The sequence below is a fragment of the Dendrobates tinctorius genome, unplaced genomic scaffold, assembly GCF_039654945.1.
Source record: "Dendrobates tinctorius isolate UK_male_01 unplaced genomic scaffold, ASM3965494v1 ptg000037l, whole genome shotgun sequence".
NCBI classification, from domain to species: domain Eukaryota; kingdom Metazoa; phylum Chordata; class Amphibia; order Anura; family Dendrobatidae; genus Dendrobates; species Dendrobates tinctorius.
Window position 1 is genome coordinate 25026194 of NW_027361705.1, and position 20748 is coordinate 25046941.

General features: G+C 48.1%; 1 protein-coding gene across 1 annotated transcript in view; it reads right to left on the bottom strand.

The window, feature by feature from the left end:
• VWCE (von Willebrand factor C and EGF domains) overlaps positions 1 to 20748 on the bottom strand; it is a 260888-nt gene that overhangs the window by 36638 nt on the left and 203502 nt on the right. Inside the window, exons 23-28 of the mRNA XM_073573945.1 lie at positions 19938 to 20028; positions 19504 to 19586; positions 17196 to 17271; positions 16329 to 17126; positions 14922 to 15004; positions 9154 to 9258 (exon numbers count right to left, since the gene is read on the bottom strand). Coding sequence (XP_073430046.1) covers positions 9154 to 9258; positions 14922 to 15004; positions 16329 to 17126; positions 17196 to 17271; positions 19504 to 19586; positions 19938 to 20028 — 1236 coding nt within the window. The remainder of the gene's footprint in view (positions 1 to 9153; positions 9259 to 14921; positions 15005 to 16328; positions 17127 to 17195; positions 17272 to 19503; positions 19587 to 19937; positions 20029 to 20748) is intronic.

Sequence of the window (20748 nt, forward strand, 5' to 3'; positions counted from 1 at the left end):
TTGTAAAACCTCCAAAGCCCACACAGTAATGACAGACAGGGAGAACTCAAACCACACCGCGCCGCAACCACACAGGACAATACTAAAATGTGAACAGGGCAAAACAAAGCACAAATATAGGAAGGCGAAAAGGTAACAACGGATCATACGACACCAGATATGAATTTCTCTCTCCAACACCTCCTCTCCAGACCGGAACCACTTGGCACAAAACACAAGCTATAATCGGCGACGCCCACAGGCCAGCACAACTATTTAAAGACCGTGGGCGTGACCAAACATCCCACCTGATTTCCAGCTAGATTAACCCCAGATAACCTGAGTAAAATCAAGCCGGCGCCACTGAGGCTATAGTGGACGGAGATGGAACTACCGCTGCCTGCCGGACGCTGTGGTGTGAACAGCGTCCGACATGACAATACCCCGTCTTCTACGAGGGACCCCAGGGCCCTCAAGACTCATAGGACCCGGCTTGTCCGGATGGCGGCGGTGAAAGGAACTGACCAGCCGATCCGCATGTATGTCCGAGGCTGGTACCCATGACCTCTCCTCCGGACCATACCCCCGCCAGTGCACCAAATACTGAAGAGTACGGCGCAGTACTCGAGAGTCCACCACCTTGGAGACTTCAAACTCTAAATCGCCATCCACCATGACTGGAGGTGGCATCGGCGTCGTGTCCACAGAGCCTACCACCTTTTTCAATAAAGACCTGTGAAACACGTTGTGTATCTTGTATACCGCAGGAAGCTCCAACCGATAAGCGACCGGGTTAATGATGGCAGCAATCTTAAAAGGGCCAATAAATCTTGGATCCAATTTCAATGATGGAATCTTGAGTTTTATGTTTTTAGTAGCTAACCACACCCAATCACCCACACACAGGTCCGGACCTGACACGCGTCTAGAGTCAGCCACACGTTTGTATCTTGCACTCATGCTCAGCAATCGCTGTTTCACACTCCTCCAGACCGATGATAGTTGAACTCCTAACCGGTCCTCCTCTGGGACGCCCCCAGAGCCCCCCTGACGCAAGGTAAAAAATTGAGGATGGTGCCCATAAACACAAAAGAACGGAGACTCTCCCGATGATTCTTGGCGGTGATTATTTAATGCGAACTCGGCCAAGGGAAGGAACGTCGACCACTCCTCTTGGTTGTCAGACACAAAACATCGCAAATACTGCTCCAGATTTTGGTTCATGCGCTCAGTTTGACCATTTGACTGCGGATGAAACGCCGACGAATGAGACAACTTGATCCCCAATCGTGAGCAAAAAGCTTTCCAAAACTTCGCCACAAACTGGGTACCCCTATCAGACACTATGTCCGACGGAACTCCGTGCAGTCTGACCACCTCCTGCACAAAGACCTGAGCCAACGTCTTCGCGTTGGGCAAGGAAGGCAACGACACAAAATGCGCCATCTTTGAAAATCGATCAACCACCACCAGGATGACCGTGTTCCCCGCCGAGGCAGGCAAGTCTGTGATAAAGTCCATGGAGATTTCTGTCCATGGCCTACTAGGTATCCCCAGAGGCTGTAGAGTGCCAGCAGGACGGGTTCTGGGCGACTTGGCCCTGGCGCACGTGATGCAAGCTGTCACGTACGAAACCACATCCTGCCGGATTTTTGGCCACCAGAAGCGGCGCGATACCAGTTCCAAGGTGCCCCTAACCCCTGGATGACCGGCCAGGACCGAGTCGTGGTGTTCCCCCAACACCTTAAGACGAAGATGAAGGGGTACGAACGACTTATTAGCGGGAAGTCCTGGTGGTACCTCCTCCTGGGCCTCGGCAATCTCCGCCTCTACCTCAGTCGTGAGAGCCGAGACCACTACACCTTCCTGGAGGATGGGTACCGGATCTTCCCGAGGTTCTCCCCCCGGGAAACACCTGGACAAGGCATCCGCCTTGGTGTTTTTCGCCCCAGGACGGTAAGTCACCAGAAAGTTAAAACGTGTAAAAAACAATGCCCAGCGAGCCTGCCTGGGAGACAGACGCTTGGCCGACTCCAGATAGAGCAGGTTTTTATGGTCGGTGATGACTGTGACCTAGTGGGCCGCCCCCTCCAAGAAGTGTCGCCATTCCTCAAAAGCCAATTTGATGGCCAACAACTCCCTGTTGCCGATGTCGTAATTCCGTTTGGCCGGCGACAGCTTCTTGGAGAAGTAGGCGCATGGACGCAAATTGCTCAAGGACGAGCCCTGTGACAGTACTGCCCCCACTCCCACCTCAGACGCATCGACCTCCACCGTAAAAGGTTTAGATACGTCCGGTTGCACCAGAATGGGGGCTGAAGCAAAACGGTTCTTCAGAAGCTCAAATGCACGCACCGCATCCTCAGACCAGATAGCGAGATTGGTACCTTTTTTCGTCATGTCCGTGAGCGGTTTGGCTATAGTAGAGAAATTCTTAATAAACTTCCTATAATAGTTAGCAAACCCAAGGAACCGCTGGAGCGCTTTTAGATTACCAGGCCGTTCCCATCGCAGCACCGCTTGCACCTTCGCGGCATCCATTTTAAACCCTGCGGCGGACACAATATATCCCAAAAAAGGCAACTCTTGAACAAAAAATATGCATTTTTCAAGCTTAGCATAGAGCTTATTCTCACGGAGCAGCTGTAACACCTGCCTGACATGCTCTAAATGAGTGTCCTGGTCGCTCAAATAAATGAGGATATCATCCAGGTACACAATCACAAATTTCCCCAGCACATGAGCAAATACATCATTTATGAAATGTTGGAACACAGCCGGCGCGGTTGTCAACCCAAATGGCATAACTAGGCTTTCAAAATGACCCTCAGGGGTATTAAATGCCGTCTTCCACTCATCCCCGTGACGGACCCTTATGAGGTTATATGCCCCCCTGAGGTCAAGTTTGGAAAACCACTTCGCACCCGCCACCTGGTTGAACAAATCAGGGATCAGAGGCATCGGGTAGGGATCACGGACCGTAATCTGGTTTAACTCCCGGAAATCCAGACACGGGCGTAACCCCCCATCTTTTTTCTTAATGAAGAAAAACCCCGCTGCTACAGGTGAGGATGAAGGCCGGATGTGCCCTTTACTTAAACTCTCCGCAATGTAATCCTTAAGAGCTTGTCTCTCCGGACCAGAAATACTAAACATCCTCGCCTTTGGTAATTTAGCCCCGGGTTTTAACCTAATCTGACAGTCATAGGCTCGATGTGGAGGTAGTTCTGAGCAACCCCTCTCAGAGAATACGTCCGCAAAATCCAGCAATGCCTCCGGAAGGCTGGACTTCACGGCGGACACACATGTGGCCAAGCAATTTTCCTGGCAGAAACTGCTCCACTGGACTATGTCCTGGGTTCTCCAGTCAATCACCGGGTTGTGCTTAGACAACCATGGAAAACCCAGGACTATTTGTGCTGGGAGATTATTGAGTACCTTACATGTAACCCACTCAGAATGTAGGACCCCAATGTGGAGTTTAACCTCAGCTACAAACTCAGTAATCTCCCCCTGTGGGAGGGGAGCGGCATTAATGGTAACCACGCGAATAGGATGAGGGAGTTTTTCGATCTTGAAACCTGCCATGCGTGCAAACTCCTCATCCATGAGATTGGTGGCTGAACCGCTATCCACAAACACTGATATTGGTAACTCTCTGCCCGCAATAATAACCCTGGCAGGGAGCATACATTGAGATACCATCATGGAGGATATGCATACGCTCAGTTGGGCCTCCTCCATACCCTCTGAGCTTACCAGTTTTCCGCAGGTGCGACTTTCTTTGGTAGCACAGGACAAGCATTTACATAATGATCTCGTTTACCACAGTAAAAACATGCTCCATGCTTCCTGAACCCAGGAACGCGACGCTGCACATGCGATACCCCTGCGATTTGCATAGGTTCCGTGGGCTCACCTGCAGCAACCACACTGGCACCCCTGCTTTCCCCCAGAGGCAGCGTCTCCTGCGCCCCTTGACGCAAATGGCGATCAATACGAATAACCAAACTCATGGCAGATTCTAACGATGCAGGAGTCTCATACATCAGGAGGGCCTGCTTAACTCTTTCTGAGACCCCATGAATAAACTGACTCCACAGCGCTGGGTCGTTCCACTGTGTGTCTACTGCCCAACGGCGAAATTCTGAACAATAGTCTTCCGCCATACGTTCCCCCTGACGGAGGGCGCGGATTTTAGATTCCGCCAACGCCAATCTGTCGGGGTCATCATAAATGAGCCCGAGTGCTGAAAAAACATTCTCAACCGAATGGAACGTAGCAGAGTCGGCTGGTAAGGAAAACGCCCATGCTTGGGGGTCCCCACTCAGTAAAGATAACACCAGACCCACCCGCTGAGCCTCATTACCTGAGGAGACCGGGCGCATGTGAAAGTATAACTTGCAGGCCTCCCGAAAGATGACAAATTTGCTGCGTTCCCCAGAAAATCGTTCAGGCAGCGGAATCTTAGGCTCTGCACCTGCACCTGCAGAAGCCGCTTGCACATTAGCTACAACCAGGCCCTGCTGCTGAACTGCCCCCTTCAACTCGGTGACCTGTACGGACAGCGCCGCCAACTGGCGGTTAATGGAAGTCATGGAATCCATGGAAAAATGTTGGGCCGATTATAATGTTATGCGGGGCTTAGGTAAAAGGAGACTGACAAACCCGGGCCCCTGCGGAGTCCCTCAAACTAGGGAAAACCCTGTCTGACCCTCAACCCAGGGTTTTTGCTAAAGGTGCAAATGCCTGAGCCTCCAGCCTCTCCTTATCTCCTGCTCAGCCCTAAGCTGAACCCTCCACCCTCCACCCAGTGAGTTGTAAAACCTCCAAAGCCCACACAGTAATGACAGACAGGGAGAACTCAAACCACACCGCGCCGCAACCACACAGGACAATACTAAAATGTGAACAGGGCAAAACAAAGCACAAATATAGGAAGGCGAAAAGGTAACAACGGATCATACGACACCAGATATGAATTTCTCTCTCCAACACCTCCTCTCCAGACCGGAACCACTTGGCACAAAACACAAGCTATAATCGGCGACGCCCACAGGCCAGCACGACTATTTAAAGACCGTGGGCGTGACCAAACATCCCACCTGATTTCCAGCTAGATTAACCCCAGATAACCTGAGTAAAATCAAGCCGGCGCCACTGAGGCTATAGTGGACGGAGATGGAACTACCGCTGCCTGCCGGACGCTGTGGTGTGAACAGCGTCCGACATGACAGTATGGAGGAGACCCAACTGAGCGTATGCATATCCTCCATGATGGTATCTCAATGTATGCTCTCTGCCAAGGTTATTATCGCGGGCAGAGAGCTACCAATATCAGTGTTTGTGGATAGCGGTTCCGCCACCAATCTCATAGATGAGGAGTTTGCACACACCGCCGGGTTTAAGATTGAAAGACTTCCTCACCCCATACAGGTGGTGACCATTAATACTGTTCCCCTCCCTCAAGGGGAGATTACGGAGGTTGTGGCTGAGGTGAAACTCCACATTGGGGTCCTACATTCTGAGTCGGTTACATGTAGGGTCCTCCGTAATCTCCCAGCACAAATGGTCCTGGGTTTTCCATGGTTGTCCAAGCACAACCCGGTAATTGATTGGAAAACTCAGGACATAGTACAATGGAGTGGTTTCTGCCAAGACAATTGCTTGGCCACATGTGTATCCGCCGTGACGCCCAGCCTGCCAGAGGCTTTGCAGGATTTTGCGGATGTTTTCTCTGAGAAGGGTTGCTCAGAACTGCCTCCACATAGAGCCTATGACTGTGCGATTAGGTTAAAACCCGGGGCCAAATTACCTAAGGCCAGGATGTTTAATATTTCTGGTCCTGAGAGACAAGCTCTGAAAGACTACATCACGGAGAGTCTGAGCAAAGGACACATCCGGCCTTCATCCTCGCCTGTAGCCGCGGGGTTTTTCTTCATTAAGAAGAAAGATGGGGGGTTACGCCCGTGTCTGGATTTCCGAGAGTTAAACCAGATTACTATCCGTGATCCCTACCCAATGCCGTTAATCCCGGATTTGTTCAACCAGGTAGCGGGGGCGAAATGGTTTTCCAAGCTGGACCTCAGGGGGGCGTATGACCTCATAAGGGTCCGTCAGGGGGATGAGTGGAAGACGGCGTTTAACACTCCTGAGGGTCATTTTGAGAGTCTGGTTATGCCGTTTGGGTTGACCACTGCGCCTGCCGTTTTCCAACATTTTATTAATGATGTATTTGCTCATGTCCTGGGGAGATTTGTGATTGTATACCTGGATGATATCCTCATTTATTCTAGCGATCGGGACACTCATTTGCAGCATGTCAGGTAGGTGTTACAGTTGCTCCGGGAGAAACAGCTCTATGCTAAGCTGGAAAAATGTTTATTTTTTGTCCAGGAGTTGCCCTTTTTGGGATATATTGTGTCCGCAGCCGGGCTTAAAATGGACACCGCTAAGGTGCAAGCGGTGCTGCAATGGGAGAGGCTGGAGAGTCTGAAATCACTCCAGCGGTTCCTTGGGTTTGCGAATTATTATAGGAAATTTATAAAACACTTTTCGACTATCGCCAAACCGCTCACGGACATGACAAAAAAGGGTGCCGATCTGGCGAACTGGCCTGAGGTGGCTATACGTGCATTTGAGCGTCTGAAGAATAGTTTTGCTTCAGCCCCCATTCTGGTGCAACCAGACGTGTCTAAACCTTTTGTGGTGGAGGTTGATGCGTCGGAGGTGGGAGTGGGGGCAGTACTGTCTCAAGGCTTGTCCTTGAGCGAGATGCATCCATGCACCTACCTCTCCAAGAAGCTGTCGCCGGCTGAACGGAATTATGATATCGGCAACAGGGAGTTGTTTGCCATCAAACTGGCTTTTGAGGAATGGCGACACTTCTTGGAGGGGGCGGCTCACCAGGTCACAGTCATCACCGACCATAAGAATCTGCTCTATCTGGAGTCGGCCAAGCGTCTGTCTCCTAGGCAGGCTCGCTGGGCATTGTTTTTTACTCGTTTCAATTTTCTTGTGACTTATCGTCCCAGGGCTAAAAACACCAAGGCGGATGCTTTGTCTAGGTGTTTTCCGGGGGGAGAACCCCGGGAAGAGCCGGTACCCATCCTCCAGAAAGGGGTAGTGGTCTCGGCTCTCACGACGGAGGTAGAGGCGGAGATTGCCGAGGCCCAAGAGGAGGTACCACCAGGACTTCCCGCCAACAAATCATTTGTACCCCTGCATCTTCGGCTTAAGGTGTTGAAGGAACACCACGACTCGGTACTGGCTGGTCATCCAGGGGTAAGGGGCACCTTAGAGCTGGTATCGCGTCGTTTCTGGTGGCCCAAAATCCGGCAGGACGTGGTCTCATACATGGCAGCTTGCATCACGTGCGCTAGGGCTAAGTCACCCCGTACCCATCCTGCTGGCACGCTACAGCCTCTGGGGGTACCCAATAGGCCATGGACAGAAATCTCCATGGATTTCATCACTGACTTGCCAGCCTCAGCGGGGAACACGGTCATCCTGGTGGTGGTTGACCGTTTTTCTAAGATGGCGCATTTTGTGGCGTTGTCTTCATTGCCCAATGCTAAGACGTTGGCTCAGGTATTTGTGAAGGAGGTGGTCAGACTCCTCGGAGTACCGTCGGACATAGTATCTGATAGGGGTACGCAATTTATGGCGAGGTTTTGGAAAGCTTTTTGCTCACGTTTGGGGATCAAGTTGTCACATTCATTGGCATTTCATCCACAGTCTAATGGACAAACTGAGCGCATGAACCAAAATCTAGAACAGTATTTACGATGCTTTGTGTCCGACAACCAGGAGGAGTGGTCTACTTTCCTTCCTCTGGCCGAATTCGCGTTAAATAATCACCGCCAAGAGTCATCGGGAGAGTCTCCATTCTTTTGTGTGTACGGTCAACATCCTCAGTTTTGTACCTTACATCAGGGTGACTCGGGGGGGTTTCCCGGAGGAGGATCAGCTAGGAGCCCAATTGTCATCAGTCTGGAAGCGGGTGAAACAGCGTTTGTTGAGCATGAGTGCCAGGTACAAACGGGTGGCTGACGGTAGACGCGTGCCAGGTCCGGACCTGTGTGTGGGTGAATGGGTGTGGTTAGCTACGAAGAACATAAAACTCAAAATTCCATCTTTAAAACTGGGTCCAAGGTTTATTGGGCCTTTTAGGATTTCTGCCATCATTAACCCAGTGGCTTATCGGTTGGAACTTCCTGCGGTGTACAAGATACACAATGTGTTTCACAGGGCTTTATTGAAAAAGGTGGTAAGCTTGGTGGACACGACGCCTATGCCACCTCCAGTCATGGTGGATGGCGATTTAGAGTTTGAGGTCGCCAAGGTAGTGGACTCTCGAGTAGTACGCCGTACTCTTCAGTATTTGGTGCACTGGCGGGGGTATGGTCCGGAGGAGAGGTCTTGGGTTCCAGCCTCAGACATACATGCGGATCGGCTGGTCAGTTCTTTTCACCGTCGTCATCCGGACAAGCCGGGTCCTATGAGTCTTGAGGGTCCGGAGGTCCTTCGTAGAAGATGGGGTAATGTCATGTCGGACGCTGTTCACACCACAGCATCCGGCAGGCAGAGGTAGTTCCACCTCCAGTCACTATAGCCTCAGTGGCGCCGGCTTGATCTTCAGGCTCTCGGGGGTTAATCCTGCTGGAGACCAGGTTGGATGGTTAGTCACGCCCACGGTCTTTAAATAGTCATGCTGGCCTATGGGCGTCGCCGATTATAGCTTGTGTTTCATACCAAGTGGTTCCGGTCTGGAGTGGAGGTGTTGCAGAGAGAGAGATTCGTATCTGGTGGTGTATGATCCGTCGTTATCCTTTCTTCTTCCCCTATTTGTGTTTTGTTGTGCCCTGTTCACATTACTGTATATTCCTGTGTGTGTGGCGCAGTGCAGTTTAAGTTCTCCCTGTCTGTCATAATTTGTGTAGGGGCTTTGGTGGTGTGACTCCTCACTGGGTGGAGGGTGGAGGGTTAAATGCAGGGCTGAGCAGGAGACAACGAAAGGTTGGAGGCTCAGGCATTTGCACCATCAGCAAAAATCCTGGGCTGAGGGTCAGACAGGGTTTCCCCTAGTTATAGGGACATCACAGGGGCCCCGGGTATTACAGCCTTAGTGGAACTAAGCCCCCCGTGACATCTAAAGGAGCTCAAAGTGATTACCTGATTAGTTTCTTTAGAGCAGGAATCTACTGGGAAAAGATCACAGCCTTGGCAACACAGACCAGTGGACAAAAATGTAGGCACGTTACAGTAAATTTCCTCCTTCTGAAAGTACATAGAAAGTAGTTATAAATCTGCCAATATTAGGAGTAGGACAAGAATTACACAACAATATTATTATTATTATTTATTATTATAGCGCCATTTATTCCATGGCGCTTTACATGTGAGGAGGGGTATACATAATATATACAAGTACAGTAATCTTACACAATACATGTCACGACTGGTACAGGATGAGAGAGGACCCTGCCCGCGAGGGCTCACAATCTACATACGGGATGGGTGAGGATACAGTAGTCGAGGGCAGAGCTGGTCGTGAAGCGGTTTGGTGGATCGGTGGTTACTGCAAGTTGTAGGCTTGTTGGAAGAGGTAGGTCTTCAAGTTCTTTTTGAAGGTTTCGATGGTAGGCGAGAGTCTGATATGTTGTGGTAGAGAGTTCCAGAGTAGAGGGGATGCGCGGGAGAAATCTTGTATGCGATTGTGGGCAGAGGCGTATCCAGGGGGGGGGGCAGCCGGGGCACTTGTCCCGGGCGCAGCCAACAGAGGGGCGCCATCGGGCCTCCTGATGCGGCGGTCCAGGGAGGAGGCTCCCAGTCGGCGGCATTCTGCCTCCCCCACACAGATTCTCCTGTTCTCTGAGCGGGCTGTCAAACTGACAGCCGGCTCAGAGAAAGTGCTGCGTGTCGGTCGGTGACTCGGTGTACAAGCGTCTTCACGTGACAGACGCTAGTACACGTGACTCACTTGTTGCTGTAAACTCTGACCGCCGCCGGGCGCCGGCACTTCTGCATGAATGAAGCACCAGCAGCGTGATCAGGTCACATGATCACGCTGCTGACGTCACACGCCGGCTCTTCACAGGCGAAGACACGGCACAGGCAGCGTTGCGGTTGGTGGTAAGTGCTCCAGCTCCAGACGGGGTAATGGAGCTGAAGACACCAAAGATCAATGGTGGAAATGTAAGGACATGCTCTGGGGGCTAGGAAGGGATGGTTGGGGTCAGGGACGTTATATGGAGTGCATGGGTGGATGGGTGCAGACAGATGCATGTGGTGTAGAAACATACGGGGAGAAGGGGACAGAAATCTGAGGACATTATAGGGGGGATACTTTATGTGAGGGGGGATTTGGAGTGTGGATGAGGGGGTACTTTATATGTGGGGAGATTTGGAGTGGAGATGAGGGGGTACTTTATGTATGGGGGGATTTGGAGTGGAGATGAGGGGGTACTTTATGTGTGGGTAGATTTGGAGTGGAGATGAGGGGGTACTTTATGTGGGGGGGATTTGGAGAGGGGATGAGGGGGTACTTTTTATGGGGGGAATTTGGAGTGGAGATGAGGGGGTACTTTATGTGTGGGGGGATTTCGAGTGGGGATGAGAGGGTACTTTATGTGTGGGGGGGTGTGGGGATGAGGGGGTACTTTAAGGATGTGGTTAATTTGGCGTGGGGATGGGGGGTACTTAATGTGTGTGGGGGATTTGGAGTGGGGATTAGGGGATAATTTATGTGTGGGGGATTTGGAGTGGGGATTAGGGGGTAATTTATGTTTTGGGGGATACTTTTTGTGTGGGGGGATTTGGAGTGGGGATGGGGGATTTAATGTGTGGGGAGATTTGAGGACACAACGAATAGTATGTATGTATGAGGGCATGTATGAGGAAACAGTATGGGGGATGGGTGCAGACAGCATGGGGAGCGAACGGGTAAATGTATGTGGACACAGTTAGTAGCGATGGGAAAAATGTATGGGGAGTGAGGGTGATGGGATATGTGCAGACACAGTATGGGGAGTCAGGGGTATGTGTGAGCAGACAGTATAGAGCAGTGATGGCGAACCTTTCTGATACCGAGTGACCAAACTGCAACCTAAAACCCAATTATTTATGACGAAGTGCCAACACATGTCAAATGCCCCATCATTGTCCCCTTCATGTAGAAATATGCCCCATCATGATCCCCATCATACAGAAATATGCCCCATCTTGATCCCCTTCATGCAGAAATATGCCCCATCATGATCCCCTTCATGTAGAAATTGCCCATTCCACCACCTCCATCATTTTCTCCACCCTTGTCCCTCTCCCCATCACTCCCATCACTGGCCCTCTCCCCATCACTGGCCCTCAGCTCATCAATGGCCCCCTCCCCATCGGCCATCTCCCCATCACTCCCATAATTGGCCCTCTCCACATCACTGACAAACACACACACACCACAGCGGCCACACTCACCGCCACACACAAACACACACACACCACAGCGGCCACACTCGCCAAACACACACATCACAGCGGGCACACAACAGCGGCCACACACCAGCGGCCACACTCACCTCTCTGCGCACCGTGTGAGAAGCAGGAAGTGCAGCTCCGGATCAGTGAGGCGAGGCAGCGTGCCAGCTGAGAGGGCTCTGCGTGCCCTCTCTGGCACGCGTGCCATAGGTTCACCATCACTGGTATAGAGTGTGAGGGGGTAAATATATGAGGAGACAGTATGGTGAACAGAGAGATGTTAGAGGAGACAGTATGAGGAGGGATTGGAATAGTGTGAAGCGACAGTGTATTGCAGACATTTTTATTTAGGAGCATTATAATAACACTTCTATCTTTAACGGGATCGTGTGGAGATTTGCTGCAGAAGACCGAAGAAGATGGAAGTCTGCTGAGATGAGAAGTGGATGAGAAAACTCATCATGGGGTCAGGACAAGAAGAAGAAAAGAAGAACGACTCCAGAGACGACGTCATCTATCAGGTACCTGGATGGAAATATTATTTGTGATACAGACTAATTCTCATGTTTTTATTTGTTAGGAATATTAAAGGGGTTCTCCAGGTTTGTGCTGAGTCTGCAGTCATTCTATGTGACTGCAGACTTCTGAATTCTCACAGTGCTCACTGAATGCTGTTAGGTTTCTCTCGTGCCGGTAATTTACATACATGCGGTCACATGCTGACTAGACATGTGTGGCTTCACTCAATGAAAATGAACCGAGCAAGGCTGTGCACGTCTAGTCGGAATGTGGCCAGAAGTATATAAAATCACATACATGTGCTGATATATGACCGTGTACTCTTGCCACCGGTACGGGAGAATCCTAAAAGTGTGTAGTGCATTCGTTGTGAGAATTCAGAAGCTGCAATGTCAGGATTCAGCTCTGCAGGTTCCAGTAGTCATCACATGGACACTTCACTCATATGAGACTTTCATACTTATGGTCTTGTGACAATGAGCTTCTTTTCCTGCTTCTCTCAGTTTTTCTCTGAACATTGGGATGAGCAGCTCGTGGGTACAGGACTAAGTGTGCAAATCGCATGTGTGTGTGTGTGTGTGTGTGTGTGGGGGGGGCGCCGGACCGAATTCTTGCCCCGGGTGCCAGAAGCCTAGATACACCTCTGATTGTGGGAAGAGGAGCTAATAGGGGAGTACAGAAGGAGATCTTGTGAGGATCAGAGGTTTCGTGCAGGTAAGTACCGGGAGACTAGGTCACAGATGTACGGAGGACTCAGATTGTGGATGGCTTTGTATGTCATGGTTAGGGTTTTGAACTGGAGTCTTTGGGTAATGGGGAGCTAGTGCAGGGATTGACAGAGGGGAGAGGCCGGGGAATAGCGGGGGGACAGGTGGATTAGTCGGGCAGCAGAGTTAAGAATAGATTGGAGGGGTGCGAGAGTGTTAGAGGGGAGGCCACAGAGCAGGAGGTTGCAGTATTCAAGGCGGAAGATGATGAGGGCATGGATTAGGGTTTTTGCAGATTCCTGGTTGAGGAATGTACGGATCCGTGAAATATTTTTGAGTTGAAGTCAGCAGGAAGTGGAAAGGGCTTGGATATGTGGTTTTGAAAGAGAGATCAGTGTCAAGGATAACCCCAAGGCAGCGAGGTTGTGGGACTGGAGAGAGTTGGCAGCCGTTTACTTTAATGGATAGGTCTGTTGGGGGGGTCACGTGAGATGGGCGAAAGATGATTAATTCTGTTTTGTCCATATTAAGTTTTAGAAATCTAGCGGAGAAGAAGGATGAAATAGCAGACAGACATTGAGGGATTCTGTTCAGTAGAGAGGTGATATCTGGTCCAGAGATGTAGATCTGTGTGTCATCAGCATAGAGAGGATACTGAAAGCCATGAGATTCTATGAGCTGTCCGAGGCCGAAGGTGTAAACGGAGAAGAGCAGGGGCCCTAGGACTGAACCTTGCGGGACTCCGACGGATATGGGGCGCGGTGAGGAGGTGGTGTGCGAATGGGAGACGCTGAATGTCCGGTCTGCTAGGTATGACGCAATCCAAGATAGGGTCAAGTCTGTGATACCAAGAGATGAGAGGGTCTGTAGTAATAGGGAATGGTCCACTGTGTCAAAGGCAGGGGACAGGTCCAGGAGGAGGAGGACAGAGTAGGACAATATGAGAAATCCTATGGACATGCATGAACTGACAGCTATGTCTAAAAAGCTTCCTCCTGAACTGATGCTGTGATGACCTGTCCTTATCAGATCATCAATATCCAATCAGTTGGGTCCAACATCAGGCAACAACAAAATCAGCTGCTATTAGCTCCAGCAGTGGGCAGATGGAGGCAGAACAGAACTGCTTTGGTCAATGACTAGTGGCCATTTTTAGGTTTCTCCCATTCATTTCATCAGGAGATAATTGCAGTACTTACTGTAGCAGCAGTCAATCCACGGTATATGAAGCTGCACTGTTTTAGCTCTGCACGCTTGGCCCAATGCATCAAGACCAGCGTTGTACACACCGGTGACGATGAAGGGCATGCTGGAGAACGCCTCTTAATCAGGAGCATGGGACAAGTAGTGCTGGAGTAAGATTTCTGACGTAGCAAAGACCAACGCGAATCATGAATTTGATGAATGGTGGTAACTACGACTCCTGTCTTACAACTTCTCCACACATTTTAGGAGAGCTAGGAGAAGCTGGCATCAAGATGCAGAAGTCGCAAAATGTTGCACCTAAGTTTTGCGACTTTTCAAAATTCATTCCAGAATTCGGGCATGAAAGCTTTGATGCATAGGGCCCATTTGTTACATACGGCCTCCCCCAGGCCTGATCAGTGGAAGTGACAGGTGTCACACCCCGACCAATCTGATATCAATGACCTGTCCTATGGATAGGTCATCAATTTCACTGAGCTGGATAACTCCTATAAAAGGGATTTCCGGAGGAAAAAAAGTTATTACCTATCCACACGATAGATTTTAAACGTATGATTGCTGGGGGATAATGGCTGAGACCCCTCACTGATTTGGAAGGCAAGTTTGGTGGTGAAAAAGTTGTTACTAACTGACACCATGAAGAAGTGAGCGCGGCTGCTGATCTCTGACTTCCTCCTAATGTCAGTTAGTCTGAAGGAAGTGAGAGTGAAGCGGCAGCTAGTTGGCTGCGGGGATATGGCATAACAAGTCACTTAGGAAGGAGTTAACCGAGTGGTGGACAACCACTTTATGGTTAAAGATTCATAAGAATATGTGTGTTCATATGCAACTATGTAGCAGAAAAGCTATAAGGGCCGGAGCAGTGATGGCTATTGCACTTGGGCCTGATGGCTCCTTTGCCACATAAGTGAGCTCCACTATTATTATGGCATATGTCAAGTATGAAGTCTTGTAAGAGCTTTTGCACTTGGGCCCCAGGTAGTTAGACCCCTACAACCATGATTGATTATTGGAACCTCTTTGTAGAGAGTGTTTTACCAGACATTCACAATGCAGGCAGTAGTCCAAGTCAGCAACGTAGATAGAGCCATTGGTAAATATGTGTCCATTCAGAGAGCAATCTGAAGAAATGCAAAAATAAAAATGTCTTTTACCGGTGCTAATAATTTCCATAGAATTTCCACAATCCATAAGTATTGTGGGAATATACAAAACAGTAACTATTATAAGGCTATGTGCACACAGAGTCTTTTTGCTGAGTTTTCAAAGCAGAAACTGAGCAGAAGCTCCTAAGTTTTTGAGGAGTTTTGAGATTTGGAAATTGATGTAGACAGTTTGCACTCAGTTTCTGATACAAAAACTGCTTAGAAAAACTGAGCATAGGCTTATAGGAATCTGTCAGCAGGCTTTACTACCACGAACCAAACACATCTATGTTAAGTTGCTGTAATCCAGAATCAATCCATACATTCATTTTTGCATTCCATCTTTCTGTTCCACTCTATTCAATTTTTATGCTAATAAGCAGCAAGTGCAGGACTTGACTCGAGACTACAGCTCTCCATCTCTGCCCAATTTCCCCACTCATCCTCATCCTGTGCTCCCTGATTGACAGGTTACTTTTGTCCGATTGACCTGCTTTCCTGCAGGAAATCTCGTGCACATGCTGTCACTTTGAGTCCCTATGACGCAGTAAGATCAGGACCATGAATTTGCGCATACACTGCCCCCTCTAAGAAGATGACTGGCATGGGAGTGTCAATGCCTGAGCAAGATTTGCAGTGTCGGAGACAGGTCACTTAGAGAAGAATGACCTATCTATCAGGGAGCAAAGACCGGCAACTAACTGGAGGGGAAAATTGGAAAGAGGACAGAGATCCGTCAGTGCGGGGTAAAGCCCCCCCCCCCAGACTTGTGGTTTATTAGCATAATAAATAAAAAATGACTTTGAAATTCAAAGAAGAATTACAAAACAAAGGTATGAATTGATTCTGGATGAGCTAACCATAGATATGTTTGGTTTGTGGTTATAAACCATGTTCACAGGTTCTTTTTAAGAAATTCTTTTCACAAATTTTTCCCAATGAGATTTTCATTAGTGGAGAGTCATGCGGGTGTGTATCTCAGACGAGGATTGCAATGCAATACTTGTACTGGCTGTCAGCTCTCCCAACCCGAACGTGACATCTACATAGAAATACATGCTGTCACGCTTCTGTCAAGAGAGCCAACGGTCAGTCCGAACATTGCTTTGCTATCATCGCTAAGTTATACGGCTGTGTGACTCTCCCCTAACAATGAATATCAAGTGGATGGTGTTTTCTGAAGTTTGAATGCAGAACCTCACAAGAGCTACAGGTTCACTTCACAGACATAGAAGAGATAAAATCTATTGCTAACAATACTCAACCAGAAGCAAACGTCAAATTCTGCAATAAATTTTACCTGCATTTTGTTCAGTTTCGTAAAGTGTTATCTTCGTTTCTTCCAAAACTGTGAGTGAAAGCCTTGTGTTAAATGTCCAATGTGGAAGATGACCTGAAGGACTTGATGGAGAGATTGAATCCATATCAGTGTCATATGCCGAAGATGATGACATGATAAGATCATGGGGAGACTCATGGAGATTTTCTTCTCTGGCAATGACTTCAGAGAATGTTGGAAGTGTTGAAGGAGGTTTGGAAACCTGTAGTAATTGTTGTAAGGAACTCATGGAAGGTGATGGTGAATGAGATGACTCAGAAAATCCTTGAGACCTACTATTAGGAGTCTGATTAGTGACAACTTGATCATGGAATATTGAGGTAGAGTGACTTGTTGAAAAAGGTCTTCTGGTGGTCCCTGAGAAAATCGGAAATATGGCAGAGGTAGAAATAGACAAATAATCAGTCTTTAAAATGTCACTATGTGATATTGGAACAACCTGTGTATCTGTTGTTGGTTTCGATTGAAGATCAGACACTAATTCGAGGGTTTGAGAAGTTCTATCATTTTTAGACAATTTTTCATTGTGAAATGAATGGTGACTTAGGACCTCAGTTTGAGCAAAAAATCTGGGAAGAGCTGAGGTAGTGGATAAAGTCATGGAGATCCTCTGTGACATGAGTTTCAAGTTTAAGGACAGTCGACTCGGTAGGGGTGGATTAGTAACACTCAGTAGCTTTATTGGAGTATTGCCCTCTTGCATTATTGTATTTTGCTGAGAATATTGTATCTGTTTAGTGTGAAAAGATCCTGGGACTTCTAGAAAAGAAAAAAAACATGATCATAAATTATCTAAGGACTTACATGGAATCTTGTTACTGGACATACCATTCAGACAGTCCTGAGTCTTCTGCTCACATGGGGTACAAGAACCTTCTCTCTCTTCACAATGAACATTCCCAGCCTAGGGATGGAAATCTGTATAAACATCACTACATCTATGGAAGATCCAGAATATTTGTATGTCCATCACATATATCTCATTCTCACCAAATTCCGCTGTTGGTGGTCTGTAGATATCTTATGTCTATGGCCAGCCTAATGGGGTTAACCATTTCCTGGTCAAAATTCTAAAATGTGTTAAACTGTTGAGTTCTGCCATATCTAAAGTTGGTGCAAATTTATTCACATATCACAAACTGGTCTATGGCTGCTGGAATGGGAAAGAGAGTACCACCTCTTACATGACTGCGGTTCTTCTCTTCCTCATTGTTGCAATGTGATGTTGTGCCAGGGCGCCATCAGGTAAGAGTTTTTACTCCTTCTCCCATACCTGCGGTCATAGAGCACTTTTGTGGATGATGGAATTGTGTGGCGCCCCCAGGAGTATGGTCGCCACAGTGGCATTACCTACCTCCTAGGGTGGGTGATGTCATGCTTGGAAGCAATGAAGGATCTCTCTGTCAGGTAAATCCAGCACATAGCACAGTTCCCACTCCAGGCCAGCAGAGGGAGCTCTCAACCCAAACTGCTGAGGAGCTGCTCTCTGTGGCCAGGAAAGGGAAGTTAGTGGAGTTCGTGTGGAGAAAGCGAAGTGTGTGGACTTGGGAGAGATGAACTGGAAGATTGAGCCGAAGTCAGGCTCACTTCTAGCTGTGGAAGTTTCCACCTGATGAAGACGGATCCTCCGTCGAAACGCGTTGGGGTTTAAACCCATCTCTTGTCTGAGTCTCTTTCCTGTGCTCCTAAGACCGTTTTCCATTTTTTTCTTGCTACTATCCTCCATTGGAGGTTTTCGGCTGGAGCTGTGGTGGAGACCTGACATCCTTGTCTGCCCCTGGGTTGCTTCCTAAGTGCTCCTGAATGACCGCTTATCACTGACTCTCTGTCCCCAACTAAGACTCAGAGGCACAGCAGCAACGTGTGTGAGCCAGAAAGAGGAGGCTACGGCTGCCTGCCTTACGAGGGGAGTTCTAAAAGAGAGTAAGCAAGAGGAACATCAGTGTAACTCAGAACTGCACGTACCTCAGATAAGTGCTAGGAAGGAGACTACACAACCCATCTGCATAGAGAGATTCCTAAGTTGCTTCCAGGCTGATTAACTCCTGTTCCACCTGTAATCTGGATTCTGGACTGCACTAAAGGAAACTGCACCCTGTTGTGTCATTGCCTTCTTCCTGCAACCCCTTCAGCACTGCTACATCTCTATGCCTAACACTACACCCTCTTCCTCAACACCTATTACTACTGTCCTGGGACTACAGCTCTACCTGTGGGGAGCTATCACATCTTTGCTGCCTTATACCATCTGTCCCAGAGGATCTGCACTGCAGCGTCGGCTTAACCCCTTCATTGCCGAGCACCACAGGTGGCGTCACGTATCATCTTCCTATAAACTTTATTCGGCTACGTTTGACCCCTTTTGAATGGACGCTCAGGGCCAAGGACCGGGTCACCGCCACCGTAACACATCCCACTGAGACACCGGCCCGGTACCGAGTAACCCCACAGCCCTGGGGGCGATCCAATTGGACTTGGAAGTCTATTCGCTCCAACTCTAGCTATAGCCAATCATAAATATTTCAAGTATTTACATCAGAGCTGCGGCGCCCCCTACTGCACAGGGATCAGCATTGTAAACAGTGGATGACTGTATTGTCCCTGTCCATGGGACTCAAGTTAGCAGCTCTCTTGTGATTTACCCAACAGCTGCCTACCCTTCTCGTCAAGCACTATACAAAGGACAGATGAGTTAAGTGCATGGTAGAGACAGGCAGCAAAATCTCCATTAACTGCACAGTACTGAACGCCATCTGACTCCACCATTTTGAGTCTTTTGGATAGAGACAGCATGAGCATCAGGGGGTATTGAAATGCATAGCAGAGGTAAAGAATGGGGGTATTTATGTTTTATTATGTCAGACCACAGATTTTTTGTGGCTTCCTGAAGAAGTCATAAACTTTGAAACTGCTTGAAAATACACTGTACTGTTACCCTTTATGCTGTATATTGGATTTTCTTGGACACACAATCAGCAGCCCATGTTACTGACACCTCCTACTACATAAACCAAAGTTTTGGGCATTTTAGAAATTCTCCAACCTTTTTAAGACTAAATATACTGGTCCAATCTATCAGTTGGGTCACATGAAGAAATGTGCATGAGATTTAACAGAAAATAGTGGATACACTTACAAAACAATGACATACAACACAGGGATCAGGCTTCATTATGTAGGAACCTCCATTCTCCAGAATATGTTCTTCGAAGGCACACTCTGATGTCGGAGAGGTACAATATTATCATCACTTTACAAATGCCTCATTGTACAAAACAATATAAAAAAAATGCTAAAATAGAGACTACGCCAAATATAAAATAAAAACTAAGCTGAATCAACATGTGTGAATGTGATGCAAACCAGTGCCAGAGGGAGTTCTTGCCTACAGTGAACCTTTGGGTACATCCTGTAAACCATTTTCTCCCCGGTACTAAAAGTGGTAAGTGACTGCAATGGACATTGTCCTATCTTGTCTACAATTTTATGCTTTTGTTAGATTGACTATAGGGTGTTGATAACCCATACATTACAGACATAACTTATATCTTAGAGAAACATAATTCATACCTTCACAGGTTGCACAGCATTCTCCTGGAAATGTATATGGATGGGAGCAGGAGGTGGAACAGGAGATGGCTTCACATTGTACCTCACCAACCTCATGATAAAAAAGAATAATTTTCTAGTAAAATACCAGTATATCACATAATAATCTGGCTAAGGCCACATTCAGACTACCATTTTTCATGTATCTGTTCTATATGTGATTTTCACTGATAGAACAAATTCACATTCTAATCTATGGGGCTATTCACCAGTATATGGGATTTTTTACGGACCACGTGTCTGCAAAAAAATTGTGCAGTCGTCTATTTGTGATCTGAATCATGGATTAAAATTACCCATACAAGTCTATGGGTCAGCAAAAATCACAGACAGCACATGGATGACATCAGTGACCAATCCGTGTATTGTCTGTGATTAGTGTGGTAACAGGTAGGAGAAGCTTTGTAATTTTTCTTTTTTTTTTGGGGGGGGGGCATAAAAGAAAATCACTGATGGCAAATACAGACTCACTGACCAAACACAGATTAAAATCGGATCAAAAACACAGATGAAAATAGGTCCTTTTTTCACATATGAGAAAAAAAGGAAACCTGAATGGGGCCTAAGGCATAATGAATAAAGAGGGATTTTTGGTATTTACCGCAAAATCTCTTTCTTGGAGCCTTCATTGGGGGACACAGGTTACCATGGGTGTATGCTGCTGTCGCTAGGAGGCTGACACTATGCAAATAAGAAAAAGTTAGCTCGTCCCCGGCAGTATACACCTACCGACAGGCCCAAATTACTTCAGTTGGTGCAAAAGCAGTAGTAA